This window comes from Mesocricetus auratus, unplaced genomic scaffold (genome assembly GCF_017639785.1).
Source record: "Mesocricetus auratus isolate SY011 unplaced genomic scaffold, BCM_Maur_2.0 Super-Scaffold_100013, whole genome shotgun sequence".
Lineage (NCBI taxonomy): Eukaryota > Metazoa > Chordata > Mammalia > Rodentia > Cricetidae > Mesocricetus > Mesocricetus auratus.
Window position 1 is genome coordinate 78,477,990 of NW_024429196.1, and position 21,148 is coordinate 78,499,137.

At 49.0% G+C, this 21,148-nt stretch overlaps 1 protein-coding gene across 1 annotated transcript in view; it reads right to left on the reverse strand.

Annotated features, from left to right (window-relative positions):
• Slc28a3 (solute carrier family 28 member 3) overlaps positions 1-21,148 on the reverse strand; it is a 56,901-nt gene that overhangs the window by 23,131 nt on the left and 12,622 nt on the right. The window contains exons 2-5 of the mRNA XM_040756100.1: positions 9,346-9,444; positions 6,510-6,595; positions 4,238-4,329; positions 2,215-2,404 (exon numbers count right to left, since the gene is read on the reverse strand). Coding sequence (XP_040612034.1) covers positions 2,215-2,404; positions 4,238-4,329; positions 6,510-6,595; positions 9,346-9,444 — 467 coding nt within the window. The remainder of the gene's footprint in view (positions 1-2,214; positions 2,405-4,237; positions 4,330-6,509; positions 6,596-9,345; positions 9,445-21,148) is intronic.

The window sequence follows — 21,148 nt, forward strand, 5'->3', positions numbered from 1 at the left end:
ACAGCGGGCTGCAGAACCAGGAAGCTGCGCCTCCCTCAGCTGTGGCTATGGTGACACACGTCCCTCTTGCCTTCCAGCTCAGGCCCTCACAAGTTCAGAGGCTCACACATAAACATCAGAGAGGAGAATGGGTGTTTGCACAAGAGTCTCGCCTCTGTTTAAAGGGTCTTTGAGAGACACGTCTTCCTCGGTCCTCTTTAGTCCCAGCACTCGGGAGGCAGAGGCAGGAGGATCTCTGTGAGTTTGAGACCAGCCTGGTCTACAAGAGCGAGTTCCAGGTCAGTCTCCAAAGTCACAGAAAAACCCTGTCCCAACCACTGCCTCTCCCAAAAAAGAGCATGTACTTTCTGTATTTGGGGGACCTCAGCAGAGCCGAATCAGACTTTGGGTCCTGTCTGGTGGACATGATAGGTGACTCGTGGCTCCCATGGCAATGAGGAAGGCCATTGTGTGGCTATCCTGGTGAACCAGACCAAAGATGGATGAAGCATCCAGGGTAGCCCATATGGTTCTCAATGGAGAGAACTAGGCCTGTGAACTACCCAATAAGGCTATCTCTAAGAGGAGGAGATCCCACAGTGAGACGTCAAAGAAAAGCCCAGGGGGGTCATTGTAGGATGTTGCTTCCTTTAGCGGGGGAGTCAGGTCCCCAGGAACCAGTCCCATTCCTAGAGCCCGAAGTCCCTTCCGTGTCCTCATCTTGGCACTGGCTTTCAGGCAAGCCTAGAATCAGGCCACAGGGAGAAAGAAAAGACGGGGCGTTTATCTGAATCTTCTCCAGCCAGGGATGGAAGGAACATCTTAAGTTGCAACTGGGCCTGTAGTCACGGGGTCTCTAGCTAAGGGTAAGCAGAGAGGTCACTGACTTTTACATGTTTATATAACATGGATGATAGATGTTTCCCACTAAATAGAATGGGATAAGTAAAGGAAAAATGTCATGGTTTTAGTGCATGGCTCACACTGAAAACTTGTGTGCTGGGTCTTCCTGGGTTTTTCTTTGTTTGGTTTTTTTTTTTTTTTTTGACACAGGGTTTCTCTGTGTGGACCTGACTATCCTGGTAATCACTTTGTAGATCGGGCTGGCTTTGAACTCATAGATCTGCCTGCCTTCCCAGTGCTGGGATTAAAGTTGTGTGCCACCACTGCCTAGCAAGAGCTAGTTTTTTAAGGAGCAAAAGGCATAGAAAGAAATGAGAGGAAATGAAAACCTAATCTAAAAAAATTATTGAATTCAATAGCCAATAAAGAAATGCAAATGATGGGACACTAGTTGGTCCAACTTAAAATATAAAAATAATATTAATGTTCATTTTGCACTGAAAACACACACACAATACCCCAAACAAAACCCTGAGTTATCATCTCATCTTGGTTTTCATTTCCTATTTAAAAACTATAGATAATAATAATAATAATAATAATAATAAATAAGTGAAATAAAACATATTCAAGATTGAATGCAATCCATGATTTCTGTTTTGTAAAAGAATTTAATGAGATTATGCAGGTTGGGAAATGCAAGCTCACTTTGCTATCCGTCTTTTCTGTTTTGTACTTATAAACTGATCTTTATTTATTATTATTATTATTATTACTTTTTTGGTTTTTCAAGACAGGGTTTCTCTGTGGCTTTGGAGCCTGTCCTGGAACTAGCTCTTGTAGACCAGGCTGGTCTCAAACTCACTGAGATCTGCCTGCCTCTGCCTCCCGAGTGCAGGGATTAAAGGCCCAGCTGTAAACCGATCTTTAAGTCAGAACTGAAAACAGACAGCACTGTGCAGCTCTTCTCCGACCTTGGGCAAGACAGACATTACTGGCCGATCATGATCTCATCCTACCGACAAGGTAGAAAGAGAGTCAAGCCATCCCTGCATAACTAGAACGCTGCATTGCCCTGTTAAATTTTAGTAAGTAGATATCTAGGCACCCCTCTAGTACGGACATCAAGATAAGCAGATCATCTCTGGACATTTGCCATTGAATCAAGGGGCTTGCTGGTATCCTTGAGTCACTCCACATGGCCCATTATCTCACCCGGGTCTTCACTTCTTGTTTGTCAAATGGAGGCGTTATAACAGCTGCTCTCGGGGTTATTTCTAGCATCAATATCCCACAAGCGAGGATGGAATTTTAGAACACATTTTTTTTGCAACGGTGTCAGAGACAGCCAACATTTCCTCCACTGCGGTAAGGGGAAAGGGGGTCATTTACCATTTCAGCCAGAACCAATGCCTGTTGAGAAGTCTTCTGCCTGGAGTCAGGAGCTCATCGATTCGGTGCTCATATCTGGCCATCAAGTGGTCCCAGATTACGAAGAAGATGGCAACCACGGTGATGACAAAAAGAGGCAGGGCTCTGTGGAAGTTTAGCACGCAGGCTGCAATCACCAGAGCCAGGAAACCTGTCCAGGAGGCAAATCCAGATGGTTAACGTTACCAAACCAGTGGTCCTGGACTTCCAGCCTGGGTCTCACTTAGATGAGGGACGGCTTCATCAAGCACCCATCGGATGCAGGGGGGCTTTGGTTTAGGCACCGATTTCTTTACCTGAGCCTTCTGCTTTTCTTACAAACATGTCTCTAAGACGGAGAAAGGATGTTGTCTGTTTGTTCTTTCTCTTTTACAGTACCCTCTCAGCTCTTGAACCTGACACTTGGCCACTGTGGCTCCAATTAAAGAACAGGTTCCAGGATAAGAACACCAGATGTGGTGGGCGCACACCTTTAATCCCAGTTTTTTAAAGAACAGGTTCCAGGATAAGAACACCAGATGTGGTGGGCACACACCTTTAATCCCAGTTTTTGGGATTTCGCCAGATCTGTGTGAGCTCAAGGCCAGCCTGGTGTACATAATGAGTTACAGGACTGCAAAGGTTATGCAGTGAGACCCTGTCTCAATAAAATAAAATAAAGTTTCTTATCCTGAACCCTCAACAAACAATGGCTCACAGGTTGCCTGACTTGCTACTAGGAGGGTGGAAAAACTCAGTGGCATTTGCTGTGTGTACTTGTACCCTCCGGTTAAGTAGTATTGCAATGTGGCTATGCCTTCCTACTTCCTTGTTATCTGCAGTTGTATTTTTGTTACAATGGCCTGATAGAGGGAAGATGAGCAACCCTTACTGTTCTGTCCCAGCAGTTTGAACATGAGCTCAGCTCTCGGCTTTGGCAGTGTAGCATTCTTATACAAATGCCTATGGGCTCATGGGAAGGTTCGCATTTTATAGACAATGTTTTTTTTTTCTTTTTTTGGCAATGCACTTTGAAGACAGAAAACCAGGGTACATTCTCGCTAGGCTAAAGTGTGGTCCAGAAGGTCCTGGATCTCACCTTGTATTCATTCCCACAATTAATTTTTGTTGCTGTTTAACCTTGTGTTGTTTGTTGCAAAGTCAGCCAGTGGCCCAAGGATCCTGGATTTGCATTAGCCAATGTGCTTCCTCTGTAAACGTCACAATAACAAGGGCTCTCTGGGCCCCGCCAGTAAGGCAGTGCTATGGTCTGAATGTATCCCCCTTAAGTCTGTGTGTTGGAAACTTAATGCCCACATTCATATAGTGATAGTAGCAGAGGCAGGGCCTCAAGAGGCAGTAGGAATTGGATGAGGTCCTGAGGGTGGGACCAGCATGGTGTCACTAGTGGCTTTGTGAAGAGACACAGAGACGTGGGTGAGCCTGTGCTGTCTCATGCTGCAACGCTCCCTCCTTGCGGTGATGGAGTAGAAGGCCCTCACCAGTGCTGGCGGCATCTTGATCCTGGACTCTGTTCCAGGACCTGAGAAACCTTAAGAATGAGTACCGTAGTATCCAGTTACGGCAACAGAAAATGGACTGAGTCGGGAGACGACTCAAAAGCTAAAATTCTGCTTGGTTTTATGAACAAGGCAGGCAAGCAATCTGTGTAGGCTTTCCCGCTGGGGCTTGCTGATCAGCTTCCCTGCTTCTCTGGGTGAGTGAGTGAGGTCCAGGGGAAGGGGCAATCTCTCTCTGTACACAGAAGGTAACACTTAAAAGATCCCGAGAGCCGGGCGTTGGTGGCGCACGCGTTTAATCCCAGCACTCGGGAGCCAGAGGCAGGCGGATCTCTGTGAGTTCAAGGCCAGCCTGGTCTACAGAGTGAGTTCCAGGACAAGCTCCAAAACAATACAGAGAAACCTGTCTTGAAAAACCAAAAAAAAAAAAAAAAAAAAGATCCCGAGAAAAGACAACAGCATTCCCACGGCCTCTTCGTACTCACCAGTCAATAAAATGCCCCCGATGACGCGTCGAAGAATGATTCTGTGCTTTCTACAAAACTCACAAACCGCATCATACTTTCTTTCCAAACATCTGCAACGTAAGAGCAAAAGGCCCACAGGGTAAACACCCAAACACGGGATATCCGGGTGCGAAGCCTGGGCTAGGCTTTGTAAGCAACGCAAACGGGTTTCTGAAGCCATGTCTCAAAAACCGATACAGAACATCAGTTTCGACATTGGCCGCAACATGGATTAACCATTGGATGAGTGTGCCACACTCTAAGGGGGAGAGCAGAAAGGGGATGGGTAACCATTACATCACCACCAGGCATATAACCACTAAACCACAGAAAGGGCAGAGGCGGGAATTCTGGCTAGAAGACTCGCAGGGTACCGTCACCGTGGGTGGTGTTCCTGATTAGGAGTGCGTGTGAAAACCCTGTGCTGAGAATCTGGCATGCCACTCTAGAAGATGCCAGGTGAGTCCAAGTGCGGTAAAGATTAAGTGTCTCAGGGTCTAGTTCGGGAAAAGACAATAATGCATGGCCTTCAGGGGAGGAGATGGTGGTTTGCTTTGCTTTCAAAGCAGTGCTGGTAAAGAGGCACTTTTAACAGACCCTCCATCCGCGGCGCATCGACTTTACCAGAGCTTTCAGTGGCAGAGACCGCGTGTAGTTCGCCACAGCAATCTGACCCTACAATGCAAAGTCCCTGGTGTAGAGGACACTTCGTTCACTTGGTTCTCTAGGCTCAACAATCCTCAACCCGCGGTGATTGCTTCAGTACCATGAATACACAGTGAAACCCGGGGACACGTGACTTCTCAAGGGCCGTCTCCAGCCCCCTGGACCAGAGCCTCCTGGAGCAAATGAAGGATGGGGCTTGGCAAATGTTCTTGGTGGAGCACGGGTACCAAGATCTCTCAGCCCTGACTCTAACCGCTGTGGGGAGACATTGTTCTGAGCCATAAGAATAAAAGTTCTGCCGGGTGGTGGTGGTGCACACCTTTAATCCCAGCACTCGGGAGGCAGAGGCAGGCGGATCTCTGTGAGTTCGAGGCCAGGCTGGACCGACAGCCTCCAAAACAATAGAGAAACCCTGTCTCGTAAAACCAAAAAAAAAAAAAAAAAAAAAAAGAATAAAAGTTCCCCAGAGCTGGGTGCTCGGTGGTGACAGAGCACACTACTCCTGAAGGAGACCTGGCCGTGGCTCCTGGTACCCACACGGTGGCTCACACTGATCTATAGTTCCCGCTTCAAGGGAGCTGATGGCCTCTTCTGGCCTCCACTGGCACCAGATACGTGCATGGTGAGCAGACACGTATACACTAAAAGATAGGGGAATATTTAAAAGTTCTTTAGAGATACAGAAGTTTAAATAAAATGTTACATAGGGATTTAGATCATGGGCCCCTGTATTATGATACAAGTCTCAGGTTCCGGGCCATTTGCTCTCAAGTGGACCAACTTTGGGTAGGTCACTTCTTCAAGCTTCATTTTACTAACCCAAAATCCAGACAATAATACTGCCTCCACCAGGAATGGTGGCTCACACCCATAACCCTAGCATCTGAGAGCAGGCAAGAGGATGGTAATGGCAAATTCAAGGTTACACCTGCTGTGTCTCCTGTCTTAGGTGATTATAAAAACTAGGACCCATCTAAGGCTTCAAGATAAGAAAAGCAGCAGCTTAAAATTTTTCGTTACACTTCTGTATTTTGCGTGTGTGTGTGTGTGTGTGTGTGTGTGTGTGTGTGTGTGACACAGAACAAGTGCAGAAATCTGAGGACAACTTTTAATAGTTGGTCCTCTGGTCCTCTCTTTCCAACAGGTAGGTCCTGGGGGTTGCAGGCAGATCACCAGGTCTGGGAGCAGGTGTCTTCACCCACTGAGCCACGGCCCTGGGCTAGTTTCCTGAGACTTAATGTGGGTTTCAAGAAATCAATTGCTATTGATTGATGTGGAAAAGATGAATTGATATCCTTGTGTGTGGGTTGGAGCCACTAGTTAGCAATTCATGCCTTTAATGAGAAGACTGTCCTGGGTGAACCTGGAAACAAACACTGGGTTCCTAGAGCAGCCTCCTTTTGACCTGACCACATCTGTCACCCCCAAAGGCCATCCATTTTTTTCCAAGTGGTGGTGGGTGGGTGGGGTGACAATTTCTAATGAAGCATAGTGAGATAATTGAGAAGAGAATAAAGCAAAACGACACCACATGGGATAAAACACACAGGGGGTCGATGCTGTGTCCCTGGCTTAAGGACTGTACCCCTTTGGATGCTCATCTTGGTCATCATCCTCCACGTCTTCTTTGCTTCCTGGAGACTCCTGCTCAATCGTGATCTGACTGTCACCCTGGAGATCAAACATTGGGACAGGGAGAACAATGAGAATCTGGGTACCGTGGACCCTGGGCTCCTCAGCTCAGCGTCCAGGCAAGTCCTTTTAAAATTGTTGTGCAAGAAATGCACTGCATGGACATTTTTTCCCTCTTACAATCACAAAGAAATTCAGGATCACACATATGATCTCTGTCCTCCCTGGGGAGCCTCCTCAGGTAGCACCGCTCCCCCCAATCATCACTTTTTTTTTGTTATTTTTGAAAATCGGAACATGTTTGCATTTCTGATTTTGTTCCTGTTTCTGCTGTGGTCACTCAACAGCAGACACAGCTCTGGTTTGGGGAAGGGCCAAATGAAGTTAGTAGCCAGGCTGTGTCATTCTCCCTCTGCACTGAACCAGCTTATAGCCAGAGTAGTGAAACCAAACCGAGGCTTGCAGGTATGAACACCCGTCTCATCCTTCAAGAGCTGACAGACGCCTCTCAGGGTCTCAGGGGCGTCACCCTCGTCCCCATGGGTGCACACGTGCACACGAGCCACTTTCCGTGGACAGCTTTTCTGGAAACAGTGTGAGCTTTCTCCCAAATATCCATGACCTATCCTGTTCCCAGACTGTCTCCCTCTCTCCACTCCACAATGAATCTTCGGCTGGTGAAGTTGGCCGTTGTAGCTGGGACCATGCAGGTGCGTCTCGGCTCTGGACACACACTGGCAGGCATAATGCTGGGGCTTCTGCTTGCTGCCACACACGGGGTGGCCTTTGCCCCTCTGCACTTAACACAGAGATAGATCATTTCTGACCCAGGAAGATACCAAGGCCACGTAACTCATCAAGGACTATTCCCCTTCTGCCTCCTGCCACCTTTGTTTCCAGAGTGGTCCTCAGGAACTAGGAAGGCAGGAACCACAGGAAGAGAGGCTGGGTCCAACCAAGTTCCAGATGCCGCAGTTGGCCATCTATGTCTTCTTTTAAAGACAGGCTTACTTATTTTTATTTTAAGCATGTAAACGTTCTGCCTGTTTGTGTGTCACATGCATGCAGTGCCTACAGGGGCCAAAAGGAGGCATCAGATCCCACTGAAGTTATAGATGGAAATGGCAACCGGATACCCTCTGCAAGAGCAGCCAGTGCTCTTAACAGCTGAGCCATCTGTCCAGCCCCTTATCCGTTTATTTCTACCTGACATCTAGCTTGGCCTATAACTTGGTAAACATTTGATTTAAATGATTATGATGTTCTGTTGTCAACGTGTCCTAAGCTACCTACCACCTATGGGATGCCTTCTGTTTAATTTAAGAAGGACACCAAAATTACCCTTAACCTCCATGATCACGCTATTTTCATTTTGTGGGTTTTATTCCTGTAGAGAACCCCGACTAACACAAGGGTCGTTTTCTGGAGTGCTCCATCTACGTTTGGATAAAGGGATAACAGCAGACCTCCGCTGCTGTAGTGTTGTACAGAATGGTTTCAGTGCCATAAAAGTTCCCTCTGCTCACCCCACTTTCTCCCTAAGCCCTGGAAACCACTGTCCCTCCACTCCTCTACGGCTTTGCCGTTTCCAGGGTGATGCCGTTGGGTGTGGTATGGGCGTGTCCCTGTCTTAAACTGGCCTCTCTCACTCCGTAACCCGCACCTACAGCTCCTCTAGGTCTTCTCACCACCGTTCCCATAACTTCCTCGTTTGTTTCTAGTGCTGAAAAACATTGGATTATCAGATTTACTCATGGGTGTCTGGGCTGCTTCCAAGGGGGGGGGGTTGCCAATTACGATTAAAAACTGCTGTAAGCGTCCGGGGGGCGGTTTTCACGAGGATAGGTTTGCTTGCTGGGGAACACGGTGTTGACAAAAAACTTTGCACAATGTATTAAATGAGTAGTAAGTCAGATGGACAGTGTGACCCCAACATTGACATGTACAACGGTGTATTCGCATAAACACAGGCTACGTTCCAAGGTACACCAGTTCTCTCCCCTTGGATGAAAAAACAATGTTTAGCTTCCAGATTTGCTACAATAACCTTTCCAGTTTTAGGTACTTGGGACTACGTTTCAAGGGTGATCTACACGAGTAATTACTCACTTTCCTTTTTTGCAGCAACAGAAGAAATTCTTCCTAAATCTAACAGCACAGGGTTCCTTGACAGATGGGGTGCCCCGCCTGTCATCCTACCACCGGGATTGGAGAAGTCAAGAGGGTGGGTGGATCAGGAGTTCAAGGTCATCCTCTGTTGCATACTGAGTTTGAAGCTAGCTTGGGTCACATGAGACCCTGTTGCCCCCAAACAAACAATAATTAAAAAAATAACAACAGCAAAATAAAAAACAATAAACACCCCAACCCCAAACAAAAAGACTTGAGCAAGCTAAAGTCCTGTGAGGGACTCTTGGGCCCCACGGGGCCAAGGGAGGGGCATCTCACATGCTCCCATTCAAGTTAACATTCAGGTGCTTTCCTTTTTCTGCCAGGAGGTCTCACCCCAGGCTGGCCCTGCTCCTGCCTCTGCCCCCTGAGTAGGGGGGGGAAGGGGGAGGGGGGAAGGGGAGAGGCTACAAGGACGAACGGCCAGGCTGGCCCAAGACTGGGTTTTTTGCCTGGGGCTGGTTTCCCTTTCAGGGAACTCCGAGACCTTGAAAGCGAAATCTTGTTGTGTGTGCTTTCTGGCCTACCCTGCCTTAGACACACTAACAACACTCCATTCACTGGCAGCAGTGTCACCATGGCAACAGTTCCTCAACCATCCTCCTCCGCATCTGCCCCACCTGCTTGGCATTTCCCTGTTCCCCGCCGCTGCTGCTCCGTACAACTCTGCTCCTGGCTGCGCTGTTTCCTGGTGCGTCCTGCCCTTCCAGGCCTTCGTCCTAAGAACAAAGCAGAAAGAAAAAGAATACGGGAGTCAGAGCCCAGACACAGCCGTCCCTTCAGTGAAGGTTCCAGGAAGGGTTGTGGAAAGTGGCTGGATGAAGGCTTCGGGCTTCGGTATTCCCACGAGGCACCCGATTCAAGGAGCTGCCGTGGGCTCCTAAGGAAAGGGATGGATTTTGCTTTGCTTTGCTTTGCTCCCGTGGGATGATCCACACGCTGCACACTGAGGAAGGACAACAGCTTCCCACCTTCGGCCCTGACTGCAGAGCCAGTACCAGGGGCCCCGCGAGGGGACCTAAGCCAGGGCAAGTCAGTCACCTAGCTGAGGGACCACCCCTCGGGAAGGCAGATCCACCTTTAAGTCACGCTCAAGCGATAGGAGAAATGATTATCCTAATAAGGCAATGTACTTTTCCCTCCCAGAATTCCTGGCTCCAGTGTGGACACGTACTACGTGGTGAGCCCCAACTCTGCAGCTTCCTAAGTGTGAGCCATTCTGAGAGGCGAAACCGTCCCTTTCTTCCCATCTCCTCTGCTCACGGCTTCCCACACACCGGGCTTTCTTTCTCTAAAGTTCGCTTCTCTGCAGTGTGGCTGTTTGTCCCCATGCGGCTCACTTCATGCGCCTTCACTCAGCCGGCATGGCTTCTCTCTCTCTCCTGGGTGGATGCCGACTTTTACAGTTGGGTGTACCAGGTCCCAGGGCTTCGAACTCTAATAAAACTGTCCTAATGTCTGTTCTTTTTTTTTTTTTTTTTGTTTTTGTTTTTGTTTTTCGAGACAGGGTTTCTCTGTATTGTTTTGGAGGCTGTCCTGGAACTCACTTTGTAGACCAGGCTGGCCTCAAATTCAGAGATCCGCCTACCTCTGCCTCCCGAGTGCTGGGATTAAAGGCGTGCACCACCAATGCCTGGCTCTAATGTCTGTTCTTAAATAATCCTCCCTCTCTCCCTCCCTCCGTTCTATCCTTCTTCCTCTGTTCTCACTATGTAGCCCTGGCTGGCCTACAACTTGCTTTGTAACCCAAGCTGACTTTGAACTCACAGACATCCACCTGCCTCTGTCTCTAGAGTGCTAGGATAAAAGGCATCTGATACCACTCCCATCTTTAAATTCTTGTAAGGAGACTGAGATGCCAGGAGGACACCCCAATTTCCCTGTAATGTGTGGCGCCTCTGGTGGGGATCTCAGGAATGCCCAGTAACGGTATAGGAGGGAATGAAATGTGTACACGAGGAATGGCAAGAGGTCAGAGCAGTGGGAAGACTTCCACAGGGGCCCTCCGGACGAACAGCTCCTTCCGAGACTGAGGAGAGAGAGCCTTCCCTCAGCACGCTGACTTTCCCCTGGACCTCGGGTTTCACCTGCTTGGAGTTTCGTGGCCATTGTTGTTCCTTTTTATTTCTAGCTGCGTGTGACACTCGGCAGGTTGTATCGTTCTAAACTTTAGTTGTCCTGTCCGTATAACTGTTTTTCTTGCTGGCTGCTTCCTCTGGAGGGGCCTCAGGTCGGTTTTCTTTCTTTTTAAGTGTCAGCCTTCGATGCTGGTCACTCCTGCCACCTGCTGGCGGCATCTGAGATCTTTGATGAAGGACCCAGTGTGTGGGTGTCAGTGATCCTATCTGGGGGTGGCGTGCATGCTGCTTTGCACGCTCGCAGAGAGAGAACCCCGAATGGTTTCTCCCTTGTGTGCTGGGAATGCTCTATTCAGCGGACTCGCTCCTTGGTCTTTATGTTTCCAAGAAGAAAAGCGCCTCCCACTCAGGGATTTAAAACAGACATAAGGGGTTATTGTGGGTGTGGGTGGGTGGTGGGGGGAAAATGACCAGCTTTTCTCTTCCTCTTTGGAACCGTGGGTTATAACAGGCTTCTAACCACTTGTTAGCCACCATTTCTTTCTGTCTAATAAGTCAGACTACCGATCCCTTTGTTTCTCACACCTGTAAGCATGCCTGTTCTCAGGGTAGAAACTTCCAGGACACTGGATGGGGAAGCCGTAGAACCACATGCGTGTTTCAAGGCAGTGACGTGGGGGCTGGAAACACTCTACATATAAACAAATTTCAAAATGTGTTTAAGGTGTTAGAGAGCTAATATCTCAGTAAACACATTCCTGACAGAGCTGATATCCATCATCTACTAACGGTTGTACCGGCTGGTTCTGTGTGTCAATCTGACACAAGCTAGCGTCATCAGAGAGGAAGGAGCCTCAGTTGAGGACATGCCTCCACGAGACCCATGTGTAAGGCGTTTTCTCAGTTAGTGATCAATGGGGGCAGGTCCAGCCCACTGTGGGGCCATCCCTGGGCTGCTGGTCCTGGGTTCTATAAGAAAGCAGGCTGAGCAAGCCGTGAGCCTGGTTCCTCAGTGGCCTCTGCATCAGCTTCTGCCTCTAGGTTCCAGCCCTGCTTGAGTTCCTGTCCTGACTTCCTTCAGCGGTGAGCAGAGCCGTGAAAGTGTAAACTGAATAAACCCTGGCCTCCCCAAGTTGCTTTTTGGTCATGGTGTTTCATCCCAGCAATAAAAACCCATAACTAAGACAACTGTAAAAAATAAAAAATAAAAAAAGGAACAACAATGACAACAAAACTGTAAGCAAAAAACCCCGAGTTCCCGGGGAAAGTTAGTGTATTGAGGGAATGCTCTCTGCTTGGTCTCAATTCCCTCAGCCCCACTGACATCCCTCCCCTCCCCCACTTATTGCATCTTTAAATTAAGAAACATTTATTTTAAAAGTTTTCCAGGCATGGTGGTGGCACACACCTTTAACCCCAGCAGGGAGACAGAGACCGACCGACAGGTGGCTGTCTATGAGTTCAAGGCCAGCCTGGTCTACGTAGTGAGTTCCAGGACAGCCAGGGCTACACAGTTCGATGCTATTTCAAAAATGTATCTATCATCCACATGAGTGATTTTCTTCATGCGTGTGTGTGCGCGTCACGTATGTATGCAGTGCTCATGGAGGCCAGAAGAGGGCCTCAGATCCGAGGAACTGGAGGTGCTTGGACACCGAATGATCCCTCTGCAAGAGCAGCCAGGGTGCTTAGCCTCTGGGCCGTGTCCGCAGCCCCGAGGAAACAGTAGTACATGGGCATGTCTGTGAGCACAGGAGCCCCTTCCCTTCATTCCCACACAGTGAGAAGGCTTGGTTGTGCCTGTGGAGCTGTCCACACTACAGTTTGGGAAGCAAGCTAGCTTGAGAAGGGCAAGCACGTCCGGGAGCGCGGGCTTCAGCCCTGTGATCATTTGCACTGTGGTCATTTAGAGCCTTAAACAGTAAGTGAACGGTTTGAGCATTCTTCTTAGCCGTCTAAAATCCTGTCTCACGGTTTCCTCTAACGGGGCTGCTTTTCCCACTACAGTTCCTACATCCTGGTTATATTTGCGAGAGCTGCATGGCTTTCCAACACCGGCGTGTGGCTGCGCAGTGTCCTCTTTGGGGGCTCCATTCCACCAGTGCGACAGTGACTCCACTCTCTGACGCCAGCAGGCTCTGCTTCAGAACTAACATGCTGAAGGGCTGGACAGACAGGCAGGAGGAGACCCTGTCCCCACCAGCTGCTTTAGGTTCCACCTCCCAGGCACAATGTGAAAAGATGGAGTTACGAGGAGAGATGGGTCGGTGGTTAAGAACACTGGCTGCGGCCGGGCGTTGGTGGCGCACACCTTTAATCCCAGCACTCGGGAGGCAGAGGCAGGTGGATCTCTGTGAGTTCCAGGTCAGCCTGGTCTGTAGAGTAAGTTCCAGGACAGCCTCCATAACATTACAGAGAAACCCTGTGTCGAAAAACCAAAACCAAAACAAAACGAAACACTTCTATGGCAGAGGACCTGGATTCAGTATCTGGCAAACACACAGCAGTTCACAACCACCTGTAACTCGAGTTCCAAAGGATCTGATACTCTCTTCTGGCCTCTGTTGGCAGCAGGCAGGTAAGTGTGCACAGACATACACTAAGGCAAACATTCATATAAATAAAATTAAACCAAATTATATTTATATATAACACAATTATATATGTATATGTATATGCTCTTCAAGGCAGCTCTGGTTGTCTCGGAACTCTGTAGACCAGGCCGGCCTCCAAACTCACAGAGATCCCCCTGCCTCTGCCTTCTGAGTGCTGGGACTAAAGGCATGAGCCACCACACTTGACTTTTTCTTTTTGTTTTTCATTAAATATATTATTTTAAAAAGTGAATCTGAGTTCTGCCTCTGGCCTTGGTGGGGAACCAACCTTCTGCTGCCCTAAAAAATAACATTCTATGTTATGTCCCTCTCCCTTAAGAGGTAACCCAGCTGGATTTGCCAGTCACCTTCTTAGATCACCCCACCGACGTATTTGAAAAGTGTGCTGGTTTACCACTGTGTTTGCTTTGTGACTATAAAAATTTGATGAAGCTTATCACATTGGAACACAGAGTCTGGGGTAATGTCAGACTGTGTTCCTAGGCTATTTGGCTCCAGAATAAAAAAAAACCCTCCCCCTTTTGAGCGAGCGCTATTTTCTTTCTTCTGTCTTCAATCCAAACTATTCTAAATGCCACTGCCACGAGGAACAAATACAAACAAGGCGCTTATGCAGTCAACTTGGAGACAGTCCTGCAGGCACACCTGTGAGGGGTGGCGTTGACCAAGTTGACTGAGGCGGGAGGACCCATGCTAACGGAGGACAGCACCCTTCCCTGGGCGTGGCTCCTGGACTGCTTGAGAAAAAGGAAGTAAGTTGAGCACCAGCGTTCACATCCTTGATGGTGGGTGTCATGTGACCGTCTGCTTTGAGCTCCTGCCTTGTTGTCCCTGCCACAGGGACAACAAGGTCTGTGAGCCAAAGACATTATTTTCTTCCCTAAACTGCTTTCTTTGTTAGTTTCCTGAGACAGGGTCTCTATGGAGCTCTGGCTGTCCTAGAACTCACAGCGTAGACCAGGATGGCCTTGAACTCAGCCTCTCCCTCCCTCCTTGCTGGGATTAAAGGCGTGCTCCACCCACGGGCCTAAACTGCTTTTGTCAGGAGTATTTTATCATAGTGACAGGAAGAGGGGTTAGTGTAAAAGATATCTGGGGACACTTGGGAAACAGCCCACTGGCTGTTGATGAACCGATGTGTGGTGTCGCTCTTCCTGGTGATAAAGGAGGACCCAGCCTTCCTGTGAACCCAACAGGAACTCCAGAGTGGCTAGCGGTAAAGCTGGACGTGATGGCTGTGGGCGCGCGCGAGCGTGTGTGTGTGTGTGTGTGGGACGGGCGTGCATGTGTGCATGTGTGTGTGTGTGTGTGTGTGTGTGTGTGTGTGTGTGGGCAGTAGTGTGGTTTCAATCATGTGGAAGTGGTTAATACCAAAGACCAGTCAGTGCCCTTTAAACCCTAGACCTTTCTCTTGGCTTTTGACGAACTGCAGTCTCTCTGCACAAATTATTTCATCCATTCTCCCACGGTAAGAAACCTGAACAACTGCCAACATGGCCTCTAAATGCTGATGGCTCAGGGCAGAGGGATCCCTGAGTCCTTTGGAGCAGTGAGATCTTACTGCGTAGTTAAACCCTTCACTGGCCCCTAGAGGTGGAGAGGATGCATCTCTGGCTTCTCTGCCTGGAGCTGACTTAGACCCTTTGGAAGGTTCAGGAAAGCAGCCTCCGAGTTGGCCAGAGGAGGGGCCAGACTTGAGTAATCGCCACTTAGCAAATCTTCCTACCCTTTCCTGCTTTTTGCAACTTCCAGGCCTCTGACTGGGCCTGAACCTCTCCCTGCTTCCTCATTCTTCCTCAGAAGGCCGACTCACCTCTGCAGAAACTGAGAGTCCCAGCTAGTTCACGGGTGAAATCGGTCGTCACTGAGTTTTACTGATTATCAGCGTCTTGCTATGTTCTTTGGGGGGGGGGGATATTCACAGCCTCTCCATCTGACAGCTGGAGCAGAATCTCCCTTCCCCTCACTGTCCACAAGACTGACTTGTCTTACTCCTACCCACGGGACAATTACAAAAGACAATAGCCAAGATTCAGACCGTAGGGTAGGTGTAAATGAAGAGGACACTCCACTTCAAAAAGGAAAAGCCAAGCATAACTAGCTGATCACTAATGCTACTTTAAAACTGACAAAGGTAGTTGTGTGTTAGTCATATTGATTTGGGAGCAGCAACGGTTTTTAATTTTCAGAAAGAAGAGATTTGTAATGTCTCACCACTGGCTATGCTGTTGTCTGTAACACCCAGTATATAGCTATAGTTTGAAACTCACATAAATCTTCAACACACAGAACTCACACAAGAGAGACCTTGTCTCTAAAAGAACAAACAAAAATCCCCAACCAAACCACGAAGCAAACCAACAACCCTCAACCTTCCAACCAATCAACCAACCAACCAACCAAACAACCAAACAAATAACAACAACAAATAAACCTCAGATAAAAGGCTGCAGAGAGGGTCAGTGGCTAAGAGCACTGGCTGTTCTTGCAAAGAACCCAGCTTCCATTCTGTCATTCACACAGTGACTCGCAAACACCTGTAATTCAAACTCTAGGGGACACGACGCCCTCTTCTGACCTCTGTGGGGACCTACACTCATGTGGCGTGTACATACACAAATACACATGACACCTATGAATAAAAGTTTAAAGAACGGCTAATTTGTGGCAGCACATGTTTTTAATCTCGGCACTCAGGAGGCAGAGACAGGCGACTTCTGGGCCATCTAGGTCCATATAATGAGTTCCAGCCAGTCAGGGCTACAAGGTGAGAACTTGTCTCAAAAAGAAAGAAAGAAAGAAAGAAAGAAAGAAAGAAAGAAAGAAAGAAAGAAAGAAAGAAAGAAAGAAAGAGAAAAGAACAAAAGAGCTGGTGTTTACCTTAGCAGGTGTCCTAGTTAGGTTCACTATTGCTGAGGAGAAACGCCATGATCAAGAACAACTTAGGGAGGAAAGGGTTGGTTTAGCTCACACTTCCACATCTACTCCATATTTGATGGAGGTCAGGACGAGAATTCAAACAGGGCAGGAGGCACCTGGAGGCAGCTGACATAGAGGCTGTGGAGGAGGCTTACTCCCATGGCTTGCTCAGCTGCATTCTGTGGAACCCAGAACCACCAGACCAGGGGCGGCCCCACCCATAACGCGCTGGGTCCTCTCCCATCAATCACTAATTAAGAAGATCCCTGACAGCCAGACCTTGTGGAGGCTTTTCTCAACCAAGGCTCCCTCCTCTCAGATGGCTCAAGCTGGTGTAAACTAGCCAGGACAACAGGGTCGCCAAGAAAAGTGGAGTCGTGTGACTGTCTGACCTTGTAGATTCCTCGTTATTCTGTTAAGTCCGAAGTCATAGAAACACACAGATGACAGCAATCCCCCTGCCGCCACCTCCCAGCCTTGGAGACGACAGTGTGCATTGCCATGCCTGCCTCTCCCATTAGTCTTGAAGGTCGGTTAGCTTTGTGCCCAGCATTCCTGCTGGACTGTCTGCATGATGATTTCTGCCTGATTCTAATTTCCAGTGTTCCTCTGTTTTCCTGCCTTCCTCTGACTTAGCTTGGCCTGTTCCACCTAAAGGAAGATGTTCCTATGAGAACTTCTGAAATGCAGTCTAAAAGCACACAGCGACTGATTGTGAGAGCAGTAAGTGGTGTGACAGCTGCAGCACGCATGACGTGTTTCTCCGCTTGGCAAATGCTGACCCTCTCTGCTGTAGTCTGACTGTGTGCCTCGGAGAGCTTCGCTGTAGTCTGACTGTGGCATGCCTCGGAGAGCTTTGCTGTAGTCTGACTGTGGCGTGCCTTGGAGAGCTTCGCTGTAGTCTGACTGTGTGCCTCGGAGTGTATGTGCTAGGAACCTAATCCTCATTGCGAAGAGTTGAGAGCTGGGACATTTTAGGAGATAGGTGGTCGGCCCTCCAATGATAAATGGATTGTATCCTCATTGCCAGAGTTGGATCTTTTCCAGGTCAGTGGCTTGGCCATTATTCATGTTTGCTTTCTGTTCTGAGATAAGGTACGGAAAGCAGCTTGGGGAGGAAAGGGTTTATTTGGCTCACATGGTCACAGTCCATCATGGAGGGAAGCAGAAACTCAAGGCAGGGGCCGATGCAGAGAAGATCAGCGTTTGCTCTCCATGGCTCGCTCAGCCTTCTTCGTCAACCTGCAACTCTCTGCCCAGGGGTGGTGCCGCCTGCAGTGGTCTGGGCCGCCCACATCAATCGCTGATGGAGAAAATGCATCCCACAGACTTGCATGCAGGGCAATCTCGTTCCTCAGTTAAAAGGGTCCTTAATCCCAGGCCATGCTAGTCTGTGCCAAGCTGACAAAAACTGACAAGCACAGTCATAACTCTGGGGGGTGTTCTCTTCCCTCTTGCCAGATGCTGGTGTCTGGACCTCAGGCCGTTCGGACTCCAGAACTCTGGGAAACTTATTCCTTCTTCCTTTTAGTGTTACCCATTCTGTTGTTTTGCTATAGCAGAGAATGAATTTACAGGCTTCCTCCCGTGCATCTCCAATATCTGCATTGTTATTAGTTCCTTTTATCCCGATGCCAAGAATTTGTGGGCAGGCGTCTATCCTCGCTGGAGAATCCAACCTCTCTTACGAACTTACTGCCTCACTTCTATTTTCAATATTTTCTGTGCCCCTAAATCCAGTTTTCATCATACGAGGCCCAATTTCTCTTTAAAACGCCTGCGTCCTGTCCCCTTGCACCCGCGGGCTATGGCACTTTGGGTATTTCCTCCGGGCTCCAGACTGCCATCTTTCCCTTCCTGTGCCGTCACGGCCCCTTTACACTCAGGCCCGAGAGTGTCCTGACTTCCGTCTGGAGCTTTCTCACTCATTCCTCCAACAAATGACAACCGTGCAGCTCCTATGGGACAGGCACTGTGCTGGGGGAAGGAGGGGTGTCTATGGCTCCTCTGGCCAGGGAGCTTAGAAGGAAACTTGTCACCGTAAATTGTATATTTGGTTGTTTAATTGCAGCGTGGCGACATCCATTAAAATGGCCAAGGTGCTCATTCACCCTCTCCTCCTCCTCCCCTTCCTCCTCCTCTTCCTCATGGCACTGGGGATCAAATCCAGGGCATTGCGTACATGAGGCCACTGCTCCCCCACTGAGCTGTACCCCAAGCTCTCGAGATGTCACTTTTATAGGCCCGTTGGAATGAGCTTGGCTGCGTCTGTGACTTCAAAACGTAACCTGTTTATCATGTGAAACAGGAAAACATTCTTAGTGGCAAATCACCAGATGTCGGTGAGGGAGAAAATAGAAAGGACTTGGAAGCGATTGCAGATGGGTTTTCTCGTTTGCAAGAGTCCTTTCTGTTCGCCCACGCCCGGCCAGTGGCAAGAAGTCTTTTCCCCTTTGAGGCTTCTGATGAAGTCTGAGACTAGGAATGTTTTTATGTTGTCTGATACTCACAGCCAAATGACACAAAGATGGTGACAACACTTGTCTGAGACACAGTTTGGCCAGACTTTTTTCAAAAACCAAGAATCGGTCTCTCTCTCTCTCTCTCTCTCTCTCTCTCTCTCTCTCTCTCTCTCTCTCTCTCTCTCTCCCTCTCTCTCTCTCATTGTCTGTGTGTCTCTCTCCATCTTTGTCTATCTCTGTCTCTCTGTCTTTCTCTCATTGTCTGTGTGTCTCTCCATCTTTGTTTATCTCTGTCTCTGTCTCTAACAGAGTTTTGTACTATAGCCCAGGGTTTTTAACCTCCTGGCTGGAGAGCCAAAGTGGTTTTAAAGAGAGACACCCCTGCTATCAGATTGTCCAGCAGAAGTTCACGCTGGGGGCAGGGAAGCCTGAAGCTAGGCAGAGCGGGAAGAGATTACACACAGTTCTGAGAGCAGATCACCACCATGCTTGACTGACCAGAGCAGACGCAGGGCGGGCCAAGGGTCAGCCATGGGTGGGCCCACATCTCGGCTGGGAATGATTAATTACACACGTACCCTCGCCCTTAGCACCCTCGCCTCATACCAGTACGAGAAGACGCCTTGAGACCCATCGGTCTGTTCCCTCTCTCCGCTGTGGCCACACGGACCATGTCTCCTTTCTCTGCTTCTCACCATTCTTCTCTTTAGTTGGCACACGAGGGGACAGGTGGCTGGATCTCACTTGTGGGGACTTGGCAGAGTCCAGGCTAGACCCTGACAACTCCTGCGACGGGCTGGACCACGAATACACTAACTATTCTCTGCCACTGCCTCCCAGGCGCTGGTGCACCCGGTATGCGTCGCCTACTCAATGGCTTTAGGCATTCGATCTAGGGAGAGACTGGAGTAAGATGACGTGGGGACGGATACAGGTGCTGCCCTGGTGACAGTGGTGGCCGTTACTGATGCTTTCAGCCCGCGACTTCCTCTCAGAATAGGTCCTAAGCCACTCACATCATAGTTGCTTCTGTAATGATTGACCTATATGATTAACACTATTTGGTTTGAGGCCAGATTTGCCTATAGAGAGTTCCAGACCAGCCAGGACCATATAGTAAGTCCCTCCTCCCCTGCCCCGAACCTCCTTCCTCCCACCTTCATTCTTTAAAAACAAAACAAGACAAATAACACATGCCATAAGTCAGGACTTCCTGCATATTTAGTGACATTGACCTCGAGTTACAGTTGGAAAACAGTTCTTTGGTGGGGATTTCTAAATTAACTTGGCCGTCGAGCATTTACCTTAAAGGGTGGCTGCTTAAATAGGTACAGACTAAACAGAAACACATGGCTTGCATTTATATGCCACAGAGATTTTTAAGAAAAACATTTGCCTAAATAGAAAATAGGTGGAAACGACTAGGCCGTGGTTGGCTTCAGTTGCTGACTTGACACACTCAAAAGAGGGAACCTCAGGTGGGCGTTGGTGGCGCATGCTTTTAATCCCAGCACTCGGGAGGCAGAGGCAGGCGGATCTCTGTGAGTTCGAGGCCAGCCTGGTCTACAGAGCCAGTTCCAGGACAGGCTCCAAAACAATACAGAGAAACCCTGTCTCGAAAAACAAGCAAAGAGAGAGAGAGAGAGAGAGAGAGAGAGAGAGAGAGAGAGAGAGAGAGAGAGAGAGAGAGAGAGAGAAAGATAAAGGGAACCTCAACTAAGGTGCTTCACCCACGTGACCAGAAGCTAATCTGACAGAGGCTAATTTTCGGTTGAGGTTCCCTCTCCCTGAGTGTGTCAAGCTGACAACCGAAGCGAGCTGTGACGAACCCCAGGCCTCTGAAGAGTAACCTCTCGCAGTTCTCCTAGACACAGCTGGGAGTCAGGCTTACCCAGCTTCACCCAGACCTAATGGCCCAGGGGCTTCACACTGTTTGGAAGGATTGATTCAAAGCGGGCCGTGGACACGGGGTGGTGGCACTCAGCTACTCAGGAGGCTGGAGCAGGAGGGTCCTAGCTTCAAGGTCTGCACTGCATTGCTGACTCATCAGGATCTGGATTCAGATGAAGAAGTGATGGGGGGAAAGGCGAGGGACAAAGCTTAGGGCCGAGCGTGGGGAAGAACCGGGACCAAACTTCCGTGCTGCACGGAGCCGCGGGGTGGGGGAAGCGCCCCATTGCCACATCAAGGGACCCCAGTGTTAGCTGCAGGAAGAGACTGACTTCACACTCACATTCCTGGCTTGCTTTGTTCTGAACCAGCTAAGTGGTGTGAAGTCATTGCTGAGGCCAGTGCTTGGCACTCATTGCCCAAGAGCCCTGCGGGCAAGGGGCGGGGCCTCCACTTCCC